The 16524-nt window shown below is 46.4% G+C and overlaps 2 protein-coding genes across 2 annotated transcripts in view; one reads left to right on the top strand and one right to left on the bottom strand.

Moving 5' to 3' along the window:
* NINL (ninein like) overlaps nt 1-636 on the bottom strand; it is a 71956-nt gene extending 71320 nt beyond the window's left edge. The window contains exon 1 of the mRNA XM_074989191.1: nt 514-636. The gene's annotated coding sequence lies outside the window, so the exon portion shown is untranslated. The remainder of the gene's footprint in view (nt 1-513) is intronic.
* A 193-nt stretch (nt 637-829) lies between these two features.
* Nucleotides 830-15804, top strand: EIF4A3 (eukaryotic translation initiation factor 4A3). The gene is made up of 12 exons (XM_074989199.1): nt 830-1054; nt 1512-1584; nt 3876-3942; nt 5673-5735; nt 6845-6977; nt 8966-9046; nt 9769-9910; nt 11266-11404; nt 13213-13328; nt 14955-15062; nt 15144-15271; nt 15560-15804. Exons 1-12 carry the CDS (start codon nt 901-903, stop codon nt 15574-15576), a joined length of 1221 nt encoding a protein of 406 aa, XP_074845300.1. The 5' UTR covers nt 830-900; the 3' UTR covers nt 15577-15804.
* Nucleotides 15805-16524: the final 720 nt, after the last annotated feature.

Here is a 16524-nt window from a genome sequence, read left to right as displayed (position 1 = left end):
CACCGCCCCCCCCAGACCTCTGCCCCAGCCTACCCCCCCTTCCCCAGCTCACCCGCCGCTCCCCCAGACCTCTGCCCCAGCCTACCCCCCCTTCCCCCAGCTCACCCACCGCTCCCCCAGACCTCTGCCCCAGCCTACCCCCCCCTTCCCCAGCTCACCCGCCGCCCCCCGACCTCTGCCCCAGCCTTCCCCCCCTTCCCCAGCTCACCCGCCGCCCCCCGACCTCTGCCCCAGCCTTCCCCCCCTTCCCCCAGACCTCTGCCCCAGCCTACTCCCCCGCCCCCAGCTCACCCACCGCCCCCACGACCTCTGCCCCAACCTGCCCCCAGCTCACCCGCCGCCCCCCCGACCTCTGTCCCGCCTAACACCTGCTCCCCCCACCTCTCCCCCGGGCCGGACTCCTCTCGCGCACCCCAACGCCCTGCCCAGGTCACAGTCCCTGTTCAGCCCGTACCCCTGAGCGCCCCTCTGCACCCCGCCGCCGCGAGCAGCGCCGCAGCTCCCGCCACTTACCAGCACGTGGGAGCGGAGCGGCCCCGCCCGCGCCGCACACCCCCAGCGCGCGCCGGCCGGAGCGGGAGCGGGAGCGGGAGGGGGAGGGGGAGTCTGCGCCGGTGGGCGGCGGGGGCGGGGCGGGGCGGAGCTACCCCGCCCCTCCCAGCCGGACCAGGTAACGGCGGGGCGGGGGGAATTGGCCTGTACCGCCCTCAGTTGAACCCTGGGGGCGGGGCCAGGTCCAAGTCGAGGCTCCCACCTGCCGTTGTCACGTGGGGAGGGAGCACGGCGGGCGCGCTGACGCCACGCGAACGTATGACGTAGCGCGCTGACCTCACGCGGCGGCGCTCGGGAGTGCGGCGCGGCGCGGCGCGGCGGCTCGTGTGGCGGGAGGGCGGCGCAGCCATGTCGGGCGCGGCGGGCTCGGCCCGCAAGCGGCTGCTGAAGGAGGAGGACATGACCAAGGTGGAGTTCGAGACCAGCGAGGAGGTGGACGTGACCCCCACCTTCGACACCATGGGGCTGCGCGAGGACCTGCTGCGCGGCATCTACGCCTACGGTGCGGCCGGCGGGCGGGACCCGGGGGCGCGGGCCGCGAGCAGGCGGCGGCGCTGCGCTGCGCTGCGCTGGCACCGGGGCGGGGGCGGAGCCGTCAGCCGCCGCGGGGCTTCGGTCGGGGCCCGGGAGCGGGCGGTGATTTGCCGCGGGGGCCGGGCCTCTCCGGGCGCCTTCACATGCGGCACTTGCCCCCATTTCCCTCAGGCCGCGGGAGCGGAGCCGGCCCCGGCCCCGGCGCGGGCAGGGGAAGCGACACTGGTTCCGTCCGGTTTAGACCGAGGCGCGGCCGCCGCCCGAGTGGCCGTTGACTTGCTGTGCCCTTGCGCCGCAGGAGTTCGGCCCCCGCCGCGCGCGCTGCGCCTGCTCCGGGCGCCGGCGCGTGAGGTGTTCGCGGGACCGCTGCGGTCCGCGACGGGGAGACGCTTTAGAAGCTGTTTGCGTTTAAAACCCCGCTGCAGGTTTTGAGAAGCCGTCCGCCATTCAGCAGCGAGCGATCAAACAGATCATCAAGGGCAGAGACGTGATTGCGCAGTAAGTGGGACTAGGCCCTGAGGGAGGAGGCTGCAGACCGGAGCGAAATTGTTAATGTCTTTCCAAGTCACCTTTCTCATGGCCGCTTTTTTTTAAGTAGTGACGTTAAACTTTATTCTGTTACGGTTTCAGGAATGAGGCGTCACCAATAACTTTTTCTTGTCTGATTCTGTAAAAGAAAACTCGTCATCCATAAGCTTAAATACTACATGCAAGCAGAATTCAGGAGGAACATTAGGTTAGATGTGATCGCTGTTTTGTATTTAACTATAGCACAGATCAAGCATTTTCCACCCAATTATAATTCATTGCTTCTATCTTAATTACCATTTTTTAAAATGGAATGCACTATAAGAGAGAGATAGAGATATGCATTTCATAGAACTGGAAGGAGCCTCAGGAGAGGTCATCAAGTCCAGTCCCGTGTCCTCTTGGCAGGACCAAGCACCATCCCCACCTTTTTTTTTTTTTTTTTTTTAATTTATTTGCCTCAGATCCCTAAATGGCTCCCTCAGGGATTGAACTCACAATGCTGGGTTTAGCAGGCCAATGCCCAGGCTACTGAACTATCCCTTCCCACACTACGGTACTTGATAGATTGTAACATTTATAAAGCTTTAATCTCAAAGTTAGGATCAAGGAGAGGAAAATTTTCATACATTATAAGCTTTAAAAACATTTAAATAAAAAGTGCTACTCATAATTCAGCACTTTTTATTTAAAATGTTTCAAAAGGTTATAGTAAGTTTACGCTTTAAGATATTTTATACTACATTCTGATTTGATTTTAAACTGATTTTTTTAAAGAAAACCTGAAACGTTTAAAATACTTTAAATAGACTTAAATTATTCATACTGCCAAGGCATGAGAGGAATAGTCTAATGCAGAATATATTGAAGTACAGATGTGGTAATTGTTTGTTAATTCAGGTGTATATGCAAAAGTTTGCAGGTTTAGGACTAAATAACTACTGGAGCAGTCAAATTGATGTTGTATGGTTTAACAGTGTGATTGTTTGCAAGTATAAATTGAGTTAATCGTGTCAGCTAACTGCAATTAATCGATAGACCTAATAACATATTTAGCTCTGTCTAGCATAGGAAATTTTGTACTCTTCTCTGCACTGAGGGACTTTCCCAGAACTTGAAACAGATTTACTGATTTTAAAATCTTTGTTTTTATAGATGAAACCTTAGGTCACCTAACATGCTAGTGCTAACTCATGTGGACTTTCATGATGCTTTCTTATAACCAGCTCGAGACTCAAGTTCTTGCCTACAATAAGGTCGTGCCAAAGCTGTAAAAGTGGCCCACAATTGACAGTCAGTCAGCCAGAGAAGTGTAGAAGGCAGAAGAGGAACAATATAGAGAAGATTTTAATCATGGGCAGTGTTCCCTGTAAGCTCAGTGTTTGGGTGGCTGCCTGGAGAGATTCAGGTGCTCCCAGCTGATTAGCAGAGTGCCCATAGTGGACGGCATGTGTTTATATTGGTAGTGCACATCTTCACATGCTTTAGTGCACATAACATTTATTCCACCCATTGGATGCCAAAAATTAGTGGGAACCCTGGTTGTGGGTTAACATCTATTTATCTTCACTGACATTTTGAACACGGGTTGGTTAAAGATCTGCCACCTTCAGGATATGTCCGTGCTACAGTTTGTCTGTGAGGTGTAAATAAACTCTGACTGTTAGTTACTGATGTAAGCAGTTGTGTCCAGCACTACTTTGGTAGGAGAGCTTCTCATGCTAATATAGGTTCTGCCTTTACATGGAGGTGGTTTTATTGTGGCAATGGGAAAAGTTGCTCCCATCAGCACAGAGTCTTCACCTGATGCCCTGCCCTCAGTGGAAATGTGAGCTCCCAGTAAACATGTTTCTGAGACAATCAGAAAAGTCTGCCAGGAAAGTAGACTGTGCATTTTTTGGAGAGAGCTGTGGTATGGCAGAAAATACCTTTACCAGCCCTTTTCCCTTCCCATTTATGACCTGTTTGGTACAGTAGAAAAATTCTTCCCGAGTTGTCTTTATGGGCTAATAATTCCTTATTTTAGCAACTAGGGGTTCCAGATCTGTGAGTTTATTAATATCAAACAACGGGGGTTTTTAGTTACGCAAATGACAACCACATTAGCTAAAATTTTGTAAGGTACGTTGTTGAAAATTAAGATAGTCGGTTGTGGTGTCAGCTTTTCTGTTAATCCTTCAATAGTCAACTTTTGTTTTGGGGAATATTAGTTAGCTGTGTGTGTTCTCTGGAAATAGGTTCTTAATGCTTTATCTTTTCAGGTCACAATCTGGAACAGGCAAAACAGCAACATTCTGCATCTCCGTTCTACAGTGTTTGGACATTCAGGTAACTTTCAGCACTTAATATGTTTTACAATTTTAAGATGAAGCTTTTGAAGTAGCTAGATGTAATGATTTGTAAACATTTATTGTTAAGGCTACAACTGAATTACTTAACCTTTAAATTGAAATATTCTAACCATCAGCAATGGCATTTATCAAATAATTTAGTTTTCAGACTTTTGGTTAAAATCTTCTTCTGCGGGAATTATTTCTAAATCTTGAGCTTTATTTCTTTTCCAATGACACCTTTTTAAATTACCAGAATACAGCCAAACATTCGTTTTCTTTTTACCTTTTCCATGTAAGCAGTCCATGAATTCGTTGGCTCCACTTGTGGATTAGAAGATAATTGTGGCTTATGGAGATCATTGAAGGAAAAAGTGCCTGAAATAAAATTTCTTCATGATAAAGCAGGTCTTATTATCCCCAGATTCCCCAAATGCTCACATTAGTCTTAAATAATGAAGTAAACTATCAAGCAACCATGTATAGAGACCATTAGTTCTTTCATTCTGGCTTCATTTATGATTGATTGTTCTTCTTGCCTCTTTGCAGTCTAGTGGCTTTAAAATATATTCACGTTTTTAAAAATAAATCTAATTCTCAGGGATGTTTACTTAAAATTTTCATTGTTCCCAATAGGAGAAATGTCATCTTTGATTTTTGATTAGTAAAGCTATATCTGAGAAATCACCTGACAATGTTTCCATCTTTCACGGGGAGTCCACTCGCCCCTAGTGGTGCCTCCTGCAGGTGGTCCTGGGACTTGCTCTTCTAGGTGTTGCACCCTTCTGTGGTGTTATCTCCTACTATCCACTTGACCTTTGGACCTTCTTGCTCCAGGAAGTGCAGTAGTCTCTCTGCAACTTAGCCCTCTGGCCTGGTCACTCTGTTTCCATCTGCTGGGGTAGCAAAGCCTCCTTTGACAGTCTCTGCCTGTTCGCTGCCCAGCCCATGCCACTTCCTCAACTGCTGCATGGGAAACCCGAGCCTACTCTCTACAGCAGGTTCCAGTTCAGGGGCCCACCCTTCAGTAACCAAAGCTTGCACTGCTATTGCTTGCTGCCTTCCCCCGAGCCTTCTGCCTCCCTGGCTTACTCTCCTCTCTGGGTTTGTCAGTCTCTCAACTCCCTCCTCCCAAGGAACAACTGCAGACTACCCATCTCTGCATCTTGCAAACTCTTCCTCTACTCAGGCAGTCACTGCAGATTTTTCCAGCAGCATCTTCTGTCCACTTTCACACTTATGTAGGCCCTGCCAGTTCCCGCACGGGTGAGCTTTTAATTAAGGCTTCTATCTTAATTCTCCCAGGCTTGCAACCTAATGAGTTAGTGGACCCCTCTGACCTTCTTAATCTTTTCTGGGTGGGCGAGTGGCTGATATCCCATCACACTATCCTATTCATATGCAAGCAGAGAACAAATATGTTCATAATTAGTATTTTTCAGAAAGTAGGACAGACTGATGGTAGCTAGCATAGTGAAAAACAAGCCAATGGCCTGAAACATACTGATACATGATATTGAATGTGACTTACAAAGAGAAGTATTGTCATGTGAGTGGATTTAGCAGGAGCAGTTTCCCAGGTGTGTTAACCCTTGTAAATACGCATTTTGTGCAGAAATTTACGTTCAGTCTTTCCTAGTGTCTTGTAATTTCCAAGTCCCTCATGATCCAGTCCCTCTGTTATGTTGGCATGATATTGGACCTGTTCAATTTGTTTGTTTCATTCAGGTCCGTGAAACCCAGGCATTGATTTTGGCACCAACTAGAGAATTGGCAGTACAGATTCAAAAGGTAAAAATGTTTGAAGCAGCTGAACTGTTTAGCACATTCTTTGTGCTTGCAGTCTCTCACTAGTGCTTTACAGATGTTGTTAGAACAGATGATTGAACTTTTAACATTTTATCAACTTGTAGTGATTATTTTTCTCCATAGAAGATGAAATGGTGCTACATGTACGTAGGAGTAGTAACAAAATTATAGTACTACGGCTTACTAATATTCTACTAAAATAAATCTTCATTAGCCCCAAAGTATGTGTGTATGTTGGTTGCTGTGGTAGAGTTGGTTCTTAATGTTAAACTCTGAGGAAGTTTGAGTAACAGGTATAGTGTGTGTTCCTCTTCTTCTCATGCTCAAGTTTTATAACAGCTACCTTTTTGGCACTGTAGTGAATCTTCTGCAAACACCATTGTGATGTGTGCAGATCTTCTGGAGATGCTGTGAAACTGAATTTATTCATATTTTCTGCCCAGGCTGTGTGGGAGAGTGAAGGCTTAAATGTACTGTGGAGTCTGGTGAAACCTTTGCCTTGATGCTGTAGCATTTTATCCTGGATTACTGTAATGTGGCACCATGGCTTTTTCTTGGGACTTCAGAAAAATCTCATGCCTTGAATCCTGTGACTGAGAAACCCTTAATAGCTGGAAACACTGTAATCATAAAATTGTTGCTTTATTGATTCAGATTGCAATTCATCTGTTTAGATTCAGTTGCAAATTTTAAGACATGATTTGACCTACGAGCTTTAACTTAAATGTTGAGGGAACTGGATTCAGCAGCAAAGATGTTGTGTTCCTGCATGTGGCCCTGAAACTCCTTTACTAGTGTGGGAGGTTTGTGTCTGTGCTGCTATTTCTGCCTGCAGAGTGACTCCAGAGCTGCCTAATGGCACAACAGCAGTCCTCCTTTCGCACTCACCCTTTACAGAGAGCACAGGAACAGCTCTGAGGCTAGAGCCCAGGGGCAGAACAGGTGTGCAGTGGGGAGAGATCTGCATGTATGTAATGGGATGCTATGAATAGGGGAAGGACTTGCATGGCCTAGTCAGGGATCTCACAGCAAATAGTTTGTGGCATTACTGTGAACCATCAAAATATTTCTTCTGTGCTGATTTGATACAGGGCCTTCTTGCTCTCGGTGATTACATGAATGTGCAGTGTCATGCTTGTATTGGAGGCACAAATGTTGGCGAAGACATCCGGAAATTGGATTATGGGCAGCATGTTGTTGCTGGCACACCAGGCCGTGTTTTTGGTAAGGAGGTCACTAGCTAGCTATGGTGTATCTGCCTCAATAGCCAAGAAACACACAGTTGTTCTCCATGGGCTGTGTGTATTCATGCTTGAGGGTATAGCTCAGATAATGCAAACTGAACTGGTATGAAAACTCCTTAAGCCTTAAATGCTCATTTCCACTAGCTGTTAACAGTTATTTCTAAAACCACTCTAGTGGAAAGAACTGCAAAGGTAAATCCATTAGTTTTTTCAATTTATCATGTATAGTCCATTTTCCTTGTGTCTGTGGGTGTTTACACAGCAACAAAGAGAATATTTACTAAGAAAATGTCATTGCATGCCCCCAGAAACGAGTGTGAGGTGCAAAGGGAGGGGTAGGAACTGAAGCTACTCAACTGCTTCTTTAATTTACTAGATTTAAAAAAAAGTCTGAATCCTTTTTTGTGGTTTTTAAAAAGTCATTAGTAATACTTTTTTTTTTCCCCACTCAAAACTGGCCACTAGTACCTCTGTGTTTGGTAGCTCAGCATGCCAATGCAACTTTGCTTTTTGCTTTCACTCTGTAACACCTTACATTTTTATAGCTAATGAAAGGGGCCTGGGTGACAGCATTGGAGTCTCAGTTCCTCTTAGGGATGTTAATGGTTAAGCCTCTCCCTAAAGGGATGAAGTTACTGGTTCTGTTTAACCGGTGGGGGCTGGAGCAGCTCCCAGCCCATGGTGGGTTGTTCCAGCCCTGTGGGGCTGCTGTGGATGGAGGGTGCTCCAGAGTGGCTGGAGTAGCCCCTGTCTGCAGCTGCCCTGCGCGGGCGGGGTGGGGGGGTTGATGTTGGAGGAGGCAGTTGAAGTGATCTCCCTGCCACGGACAAGTGGCTGCTTCAGCTGGGCTGGAGTGCCTGTAGACCAAGTGCTAAAGTGCTGCTCACCTGCATCAGCACCACGGACGGGGTGCTCGCACCCATGTCCGTGGCAGGGGGACAGCTTTAGCCAGGCCTCCCCAGCCACCTGCACCCCTCCACATATATGCACACACAGCTAACCAATTACATCTAGGCCATGTCTACACTGGCACAAAACTTCAAAATGGCCATGCTAATGGCCATTTCGAACATAACTAGTGAGGTGCTGAAATGCACATTCAGTGCCTCATTAGCATGCCATCAGCCGCAGCTCTTCGAAATTGCCGCTTTTTGCTCCCGCATGGCTCATCCAGATGGGGGCCTTTTCGAAAGGACCCCATCAACTTCGAAATCCCCTTATTCCTGCTGTTTCTCTTTCCCATTTTAATGGAATGGGGCATTCTGTCAATGACCTAAAGGTATGTGTGTTACTGAAAAGGAATTATCGCACCGTTTTGGAAAGAGAAACAGCCGAGCTGGCTTTTATATTCAAATTCGGCACATTAACACATGATTTACATCGTGATGGGAACTTTGAGTCACTATAGGGGCTTGTCTGCATACTTGGCTCAATCTAATTCTTGACCTTCCCCCCCCCCCCCACCCCACCCCTCCACTCTCTGATTTGCTCACCTTGATTATCTTTTTCTGATTTGTGCTCCTTGCTTACTGTTTTTGGTTCTCTGTGCCTTAAATATTGAGTCTGTTCTGGTCTGGCTATGGTCTGAAGAAGTAGGTCTCTCCCACGAAAGCTCACCTAATAAACCATTTTGCTCGTCTTTAAAGTGCTACTTGACTGCTTTTTGCTCTGACAATGTATCGGTCGTAGGACTGGAAAGGACCTTGTGAAGTGATCTGCTAGGGTCCCTTCCACTCGTGGCAGTATTACGTAGACTCCTTTATGTGATTTCTGGGGCTTGCAAAATGGTGTCGGAAAGCTGCAAACATCCTGGTCTGCCCAGGTTGCCAGACTAAAGCAGCGTCATGTTATGGAGTGAGTCATTGTGGAATTCATAGATGATAGAACGGTCAGATAGCAGCTGTCAGGTAGGGTTGCAGGTATGGCTGTTTGGGAGCTATTTCACAACACTAAAGTGGTATCTTGCAGATATGATTCGTCGTCGCAGTTTAAGGACTCGTGCCATCAAGATGCTGGTTTTGGATGAAGCTGATGAGATGCTTAATAAAGGTAAGAAATATCTTCTGTACTCACTTATGCTTTGCGCTACATTGTGTGTAGCAATCCTGTTTCTAACACAATAACCCTTTAATCACCAAAGGACGCATAATGTAGCTGGTTAGAACTTGATTAGACTTCTAACTGTATTTGCTACAGCTAATCTGAGATAGCTGTACCCTTCAGAAAAATGCTTATCCCTAAGCTGAGTCATGGTCTACACGAGGAATCAACGTTGATCCCAGATATGCCGTTCTAGCCATGCCAGTTGCCTAGCTGGAATTGATCTATCAGGATCGACTTTCTTCCCTGGTTGTAGATCAGTCCTCTTTGGGCTTGCACCAGTGTCCCTTACTCCACATGCCAGCATGGAACACCAGGCTTGATGACCAAGCCCAGAGGGATCAGTTTTGCTGTCTTCATACATGCAGCAAAATCGATCCCTAGAAGATAGATGGTGGTGCAGCAACCCCCCAGTAAGTAAAGACGTCGCCAAAGTCCTCATTAAACCCTCAACACATTTCCATTTTGTGTACGGTTGCTATGGTTTTGCAGCCTGGTGGGGGGGAAGATTAACTGTGAATTCACTATTTCCTAATGTTTCTTTCAGTGTAACCTTAATTCTGAATTCCAGAGTCAGTGTAAGAACAAAGTTCTTAAAAAAAAAAAAAAAAAAAAAAAAAAAAAAAACCATAGCCATTAACACTGCTATGCTATTTGGCTTGCTTTGGCAGGTTTTAAAGAGCAGATTTATGATGTGTACAGATACCTGCCCCCCGCTACTCAGGTGGTTCTGATCAGTGCCACCTTGCCTCATGAAATCCTGGAGATGACCAACAAATTCATGACTGACCCAATCCGCATTTTGGTTAAACGGTGAGTGGTGTCCATGTGAACAGCAGCTTGGGCGAGTTCCATCAGTAATTGGTCTATTGTTGGTCTGACGGCTTTTGAATGTTGTTGCTTCAAAATCTTTCATTGTTGGACTAGAAAGAGACTGGCTAATGCTGTACGTTTGACAGTGCAATGCCCATCCATCTCTTCCTTTGAGCTGGGTGCTGTTTGCCAAGCAGTTTGCAAACCTTCTGGGCTAAAGCTGGGGATAGTTTGAGGGTTTTCCCAACAGTGACGCTCTGCCGCACAGCTCTCCCTTCATGGCACATTGGTCCAGCCTGCCTGCGTGGCAGCTTCTACTCTGCTCAGCCCAGACCAGTTCTGATTCTTCTCCCCAGCCTTCTGCCACGCAGTGCCCTCTGCCAAGAGATGCCTTCTGCCCCAATCCTGCCACCTCTTGCTCCATCTGTAAAGGTGACCCACGAGATAGTCAAACGCCTCCTTTCATGTTTTATGATGTGTGAGGTAGGTCTCAAAACTGGTGGACCTTGGCAATCCCTGGAACACACAGTCTGGGCGTCCTGGAAGACTGGAGGATAGGGACTTCTTTGAAGGGTAAAAAGCAGGAAGGAAGAGGGTCAGGATTTGAGATGTCTGAACTTTTGCACCATAGTCAAAGAGGATGGGACATTGGCTCTTATACAAGATTCTTCGCTGGTTCCAAGTACTTACGTGTTGGAATAAAGTGTGTGGCAACAAAACCAGAGTTTAAAGCAGACTAATGGGTCCTTCCCTGGCTTAGCCAGCTCTCTTGTGATGTCACAATCCTATTTCCAGTCATTCTGACAGAGAATGCCAATGTCAAAACAAGCAGCACTGGAAACCTCACCTGGCAGGTCCTGTGTGTAGCACACACAAGGCACAAGCTCACTTTTGTTGTGTGGGTCACCTTTACATCTGCCCATCAAGCATGCTTCCCTATAGTACATGAGCCATTTCCCAAATCCACATAACCCTTAGGTTATATGCATCACTCCATGGAAGCGGGTCCAGAATCCTTAGCTGCTTTTGCATCACTGCTTCCTGGTGACTTAAGTCCCAGTCTCACAAACTGGTCAGCACATGCAGATCCCCACCTAGTCTTCAGCGGGTTTCAGCACATGCACACAACTCCTTCAGGTGGAACAGTTTGCAGTCCAAACCTTAATGGAAGTTGCAGCAGAGTCGTCTCCTCTGTCTGCTTTGTAGAGCACCATGTGCAAACAGGACCTTGTGCAAAAAAAAAATCAGCAATTCATTGTCTGAAACATTGAGTCAGTGGCTGGTGGGTTGAAATGCATTGGCTTAGAAACTGCCCCGAATTGTCTCTTAAAAACATGATGGCTCTTTATCTGCAGTGATGAATTGACTCTGGAAGGAATCAAACAGTTTTTTGTGGCTGTGGAAAGGGAAGAATGGAAGTTTGATACGCTGTGTGATCTGTACGACACTCTCACCATTACACAAGCTGTCATCTTCTGTAACACCAAGAGGAAGGTATGGCAGCAGCAAACAAATGTTCACATTCACTTATGTAGTGGCAGCTGAGTTATTCCCCCTGCCTGTTGGGATTGTTAGCAATATGTAACAGCATAAGACTGCAGCCTACAGGCTGTTTGCCACAGAAACTGCTAATCTGAGTAGTTTTACTGGCTTTAAACTGTAGCCACCTGCGCACGGTGATTAGCTTTTAATAATAAACCCTGTGAGGATGTGACCAGAGAAACTTCCATACAAAGGTTATTGATTCTTCTAATTGGTTCTTTCCTGGCTGCTGTTAGTAGAACTAGGGAGACTGTGCTGAGGGGTCTGATGGATTTTCTGTCACTAGCAGTTTTTAAATCAGGATAGGATGTTTTCTGAAAGGCCAGCTCTGGTCCAACCAGCAACGATTGTGGGGCAGGTCTGTGGCCTGTGTGATAGAGGTCTGACTAGATGATCAGTGGTCTTGTTTGGATTTATCTCCCGTCTCCCACACCTGCTGCCTTTGTCCCACTGATTGAGCCTCCTGGCTCAGCTGTATTTGGTGGGATGAGCCCTGTCCAGTGCAGGCTGCTGAAAAGAGGAGGGTGCCAAGGGTTCTCCCTTGCCCCAGCTGCCTGGGGAATGTAATCATAAACAGACCTGCAGCAGCCCATGGAATTGTAAATCGTGCTATTGAAGGGCAGGACAGGCAGTCTAACCAACAAGAACTGTGATTTGGCATTGACTTAGGGCAGCAGAACCAATCGGAAGAGATTTGAGAATGTGTTTAGCTAGTAGCTCCTGGAACTAGAACCCAAAGGCACTGGCTGCCCATTTGAGACATGCTAAACTGGCACTTTGAAATCCAGGCCTCGGTTTCTTGTCTGTTGGAGGTCGATATTGAGGTATCAGTAACCAGGTAGGTGCGCACATAATGCCAGTTTGTCCACTAGAAGGAGGACTGCAGTCAAAGGTGGAGTCGACCTTTTAGGACAGTAAAATTGATTAGCAAGTTAAGGGCCTTAGTCCCCTTCAGACTATAAACAAAACTACATAATGGGGGAGAAGTCGTGTGCAGCGGGTGTGGGAGGAGAGCAGTACAGTATTTTTCAGGTAGGTGAGCCCTCTGCTAGCTTTGGATCCCCTTCCCTTACTTAAAGAACAAGTCCTGTGCCACCTTATAGACTAACAGATATTTTGGAGCATGAGCTTTCGTGGGCAAAGACCCACTTCATCAGATGCATCTGAGAAAGCAGGTCTTTGCCCACAAAAGCTCATGTTCCAAATATGTTAGTCTGTAAGATGCCGCAGGACTTCTTGTTGTTCTCAAAGATACAGACTAACACAGCTACCTCTCTGATGCTTCCCTGACTTAGTGACTCAAGCTGTCACTCCCAGGTGTTCAAGAATAGTGGAGCTTGCTCTTGTAGCATCTCTCTCTCTCTGGGCGATCTTACTGCCCAGGCAAGTGTGTTGATATGGCCCAGCTCTGTCCCCCTGTAGTTGTAGTCCTAGCTGTTATTAGCCAGGTGTTAGTTCAGATGAAGTGATCTGCTGTCACTAGTACGGAATGCCCAGACCCTTGCAGTAGGGCCATACTCCATAAAAAATGGGAACACTGGAAAGGTCCACAGCCAGAATGTTGATGGCCTTTTTCCTCTGAAAGTCTGAACTTCCCAGTCAGCCATGGGGATAACTTGTTGTTCCCTCTAACGTTTGTGTTTTTTCTGAAAGCTCTGTAAGAGGGAGTGTCTTCAAGCAAGACTAGCAACTTGTTGTTTCAGGAACAAACAGCATCATAGTACCAATACAGAATTAACCCTGGCAACCTGTTTTTGCAGGTGGACTGGCTAACTGAGAAGATGAGAGAAGCCAACTTCACCGTTTCATCAATGCACGGTGATATGCCACAGAAGGAGAGAGAATCCATCATGAAAGAGTTCAGATCTGGGGCAAGGCAAGTAACTTCAGTGCTCTTCTTGGCATTGCATTCTAAGGCGAGACCAGGATTCCTCAGTGTCCTATGTGAGGCTAAACTGTGCCTTCAGTATCTTCCCTTGCATCTTTGCCTTTAAAGTCCCCTTCACCTTTTCATTGTCGCTTCTGGTGCTTCTGGAGTAAGCTAGTATATGACAGCATTAGCATTCTGAGACTTCCACTGAGATCACTGGACTGTTCTATTCCCTGCATAGCACCTCAGGGTGGGGAATGTTGGCATAGGCTGAAGGAGAGCCATGGTGTTAGAATAACCACCTAGTATTCAGTACGAGGAGCTGCAAAAACTGAGCTTTGTTTCTCAGCCTGTGAAAGGAGTTTCCTCTGTGCCCTGCCAGCTGATACTTTGTATTGGGGAATGGTTTCAGCTTCCCCTGCCCCCTCCCTAAAAGCTCCAGTTACTCATGTATTATGCCAAGTCCTCCCTGGAGGAAGCACGTAGCTGGGTTGCTGTTGGAAAGAGAGTCTGGTCACTGTGGATGAAGCAAGCAGGAGGGCTCATTATGCACAGCTGGTGGAGTGCCACATTGCCTGTCAGGACTCAGTGGAGCACTGACAAGCGATTAGTTACAGTTGCTTATATAGGATTTCAGTGTGCAGAGAGAAGCAGTGGGACAGGCGCACAATAAGCCAGTAATCTGATAGGTTACACAAATGAATCTGCCCATAGCCCAAATAACATTAATCTAATACAGATACTATTTAATGGTTTAATTAAACAATGCATGCATGGAACTCCAATCATGATGTCAAAGGAGTGATGGTGATTCTTCCCAGGTAGGTATGATCCAGTGATGCATATCTAGGGATTTAAAGCAAAAACAGTCAAGGTGAATGGCTCATACTGAGTTTTATACTTTGCTTATATCTGTGAGTCGGGGCTGACAACAGTGGGAGGTGTTTGGGTGCAGGGGGAAGAGAGAAAGAAAATTGTTGTTCTAGCCTAATTCTGAGACTTGGAATATAGCGGCTGCTGGTTTAGTTCTGTTTTAGACCATCAGGCAGCATTTCTGTTTGGGGCCTTGTTGAGGCCTGTAACGTATGATAAAGGACAGACAGCTAGGTTTTTATTAACACCAACTGCCTATGAACCATGATATGTGTTATGAGACAGCTAGGCCTTATACCAGACTGAAATGTAGGAATGAGAAGGGGGTCTTAACAGAAACCATAATATGCATTGGGAGTTTTTACCTTACAGCTGCCCTTGTTGAAGTGAGAGAAGGAGCCTTGTGGTGAACTAAAAGACCATGTTGTCTGCTCTGAATCAGCACTCCATCCTTATTCTCCTTAAACCAGCAGCTAGCACTTGCAGCACACTGAAGGCATTTGGTGTAAAGGGATCAGCTTCCTCTCTTTCAGCAGCACTTGTTACACAGTGCGTGTCTTGTCAGGAAAATGATTTCAGTTATAAGATTCATGTTGGTAAAATTGATGTTCTGTAACTGTTTGAAGCAGTTTTCTTGTTGCCTAGTTTCCCAAAGCTGCTCTGTGCCACTTGGCCTTGTGCAGGAAGATAGGTTCTAATGCAACACCCTTCCAGTGGAACTGGAAGGTAACAACTCTGCTTGCTCTTCTCTCTTGGCAGCCGTGTGCTTATATCTACAGATGTTTGGGCCAGAGGGCTGGATGTTCCTCAGGTGTCTCTGATCATTAACTATGACTTGCCCAACAACAGAGAACTGTATATACACAGGTATGAAAATAAGTGCTTTTACTGAGGCTGATTGGGCCATCATAGTTCAGCCACTTAAGCCCAGACCCTTTCCTTCAACAGGATTGGTAGATCAGGTCGGTATGGCCGAAAAGGTGTTGCCATCAACTTCGTAAAGAATGACGACATCCGTATCCTGCGTGATATTGAACAGTACTACTCTACCCAGATTGATGAGATGCCTATGAATGGTGAGTATGTTTTGTGCAAATGACTCTTCCCAGCTCAGCTGGTCCCTAATCTAGTTGTTGCCTTCTAATATATTACTGCAACAACCTCAAACAGGGAAACTTAAAGTCTCTTCTACTGTACCAAAGTTTTTTTTAATCCTTTTGTAATCTAAAAACTAGTGAGCTTGAGGTGCTTGTATCCCAGGGAAGAGGCTGAATCAGTTGTGTGGAGTGGCTGCATTACTGCTGTTTCTTGCCATTCCTAGAATGTTCATCTAATGCTTAACTTGTGTTCTCTCTCCAATTCAGTTGCTGATCTCATTTAAAGCAGCAAGATAAAGACTGGAGGTGGAAGAGCTCCCTTTAGACTTATTTTACAAGGAGTCTGAATCTTGTATTTTTATTTACCAGTGAGATTTTTGAAGTCCCCAAAGAGCATTGCCATTTTATTGATGTAATCTACACCCTAAAAGTCTGTGTACATAATGTGTTCATTTCCATTCTACTTACTTTTTTCAATTAAAGGTTTTATTAAACTCTGATCACTAAGATAACTGGTCATGTTTCTCCTGCCCTCTGTGAAATGTGGTACTAAAAAGGGTAGTAGCCAAAGTGATAAGCCTGTGAAAAATCTAACCTGCAAAACTCCCCCTCTTATATCTCCTCTGCCCTGTGGAATGTCCACCTTTTGAAACATTCCTATAATTTCCTTGCTAGGGAGGATCAGTTTTTATTCCAAACCATCTCAAGAAAGGAAGGCAGGAGTCCAAATTCACTCTTTGAAAACAAATGAGATGAAATGGGGCAACTATAAGATGTAATTCACATGACATGGGAGAGAACAGAGGCTTAGCATGCAAGCTGTTTAAATTTAATAGCGCTAATGGGGTGATATACACCAAGGTTCAGGTAATCTGAAAGTGTGGCATGCTCAACAAGAGCAACCTGGCTGTTAGATTATGAATGTCAGTAGTAGGGGGGTAGGAGACCATCTTGCTTTCTTGGACCACTCAAGCTTCCTTTGGGTTTATTCATAGGATGGCTGAGTAGCAGGGACATTAAGGAAATAGGGAGAACCCTGCTGGTGAGCACTAAAGCTGTGCAAACATGTAGGCCCTGCAAGAGCCCTGTGTGTATTGAAAGGACCATCACAAACTTAACCTGAATAAAGTTGAGTTGTACCATCAGTAACAAGTGCTAAATGTTGGGTTACAGTAGCTATGCCCCCCCCTCCACCCCTGTTCTGCTGCACAAATTTTTTTCTACTCACCTAA

Source organism: Carettochelys insculpta, chromosome 3, assembly GCF_033958435.1.
Source record: "Carettochelys insculpta isolate YL-2023 chromosome 3, ASM3395843v1, whole genome shotgun sequence".
Lineage (NCBI taxonomy): Eukaryota > Metazoa > Chordata > Testudines > Carettochelyidae > Carettochelys > Carettochelys insculpta.
The sequence above is the reverse complement of the archived record's forward strand: the minus strand, read 5'-3'. Positions and strand labels throughout refer to the sequence as shown.

Bases quoted from the DNA above. Each gene is read 5' to 3' on its own strand.
- EIF4A3 (XM_074989199.1), top strand. From the start codon at position 901: ATGTCGGGCGCGGCGGGCTCGGCCCGCAAGCGGCTGCTGAAGGAGGAG. The intron at 3,943-5,672 runs GTAACTTTCAGC...TGTTTCATTCAG, and splicing joins TACAGTGTTTGGACATTCAG to GTCCGTGAAACCCAGGCATT. The intron at 5,736-6,844 runs GTAAAAATGTTT...GATTTGATACAG, and splicing joins TGGCAGTACAGATTCAAAAG to GGCCTTCTTGCTCTCGGTGA.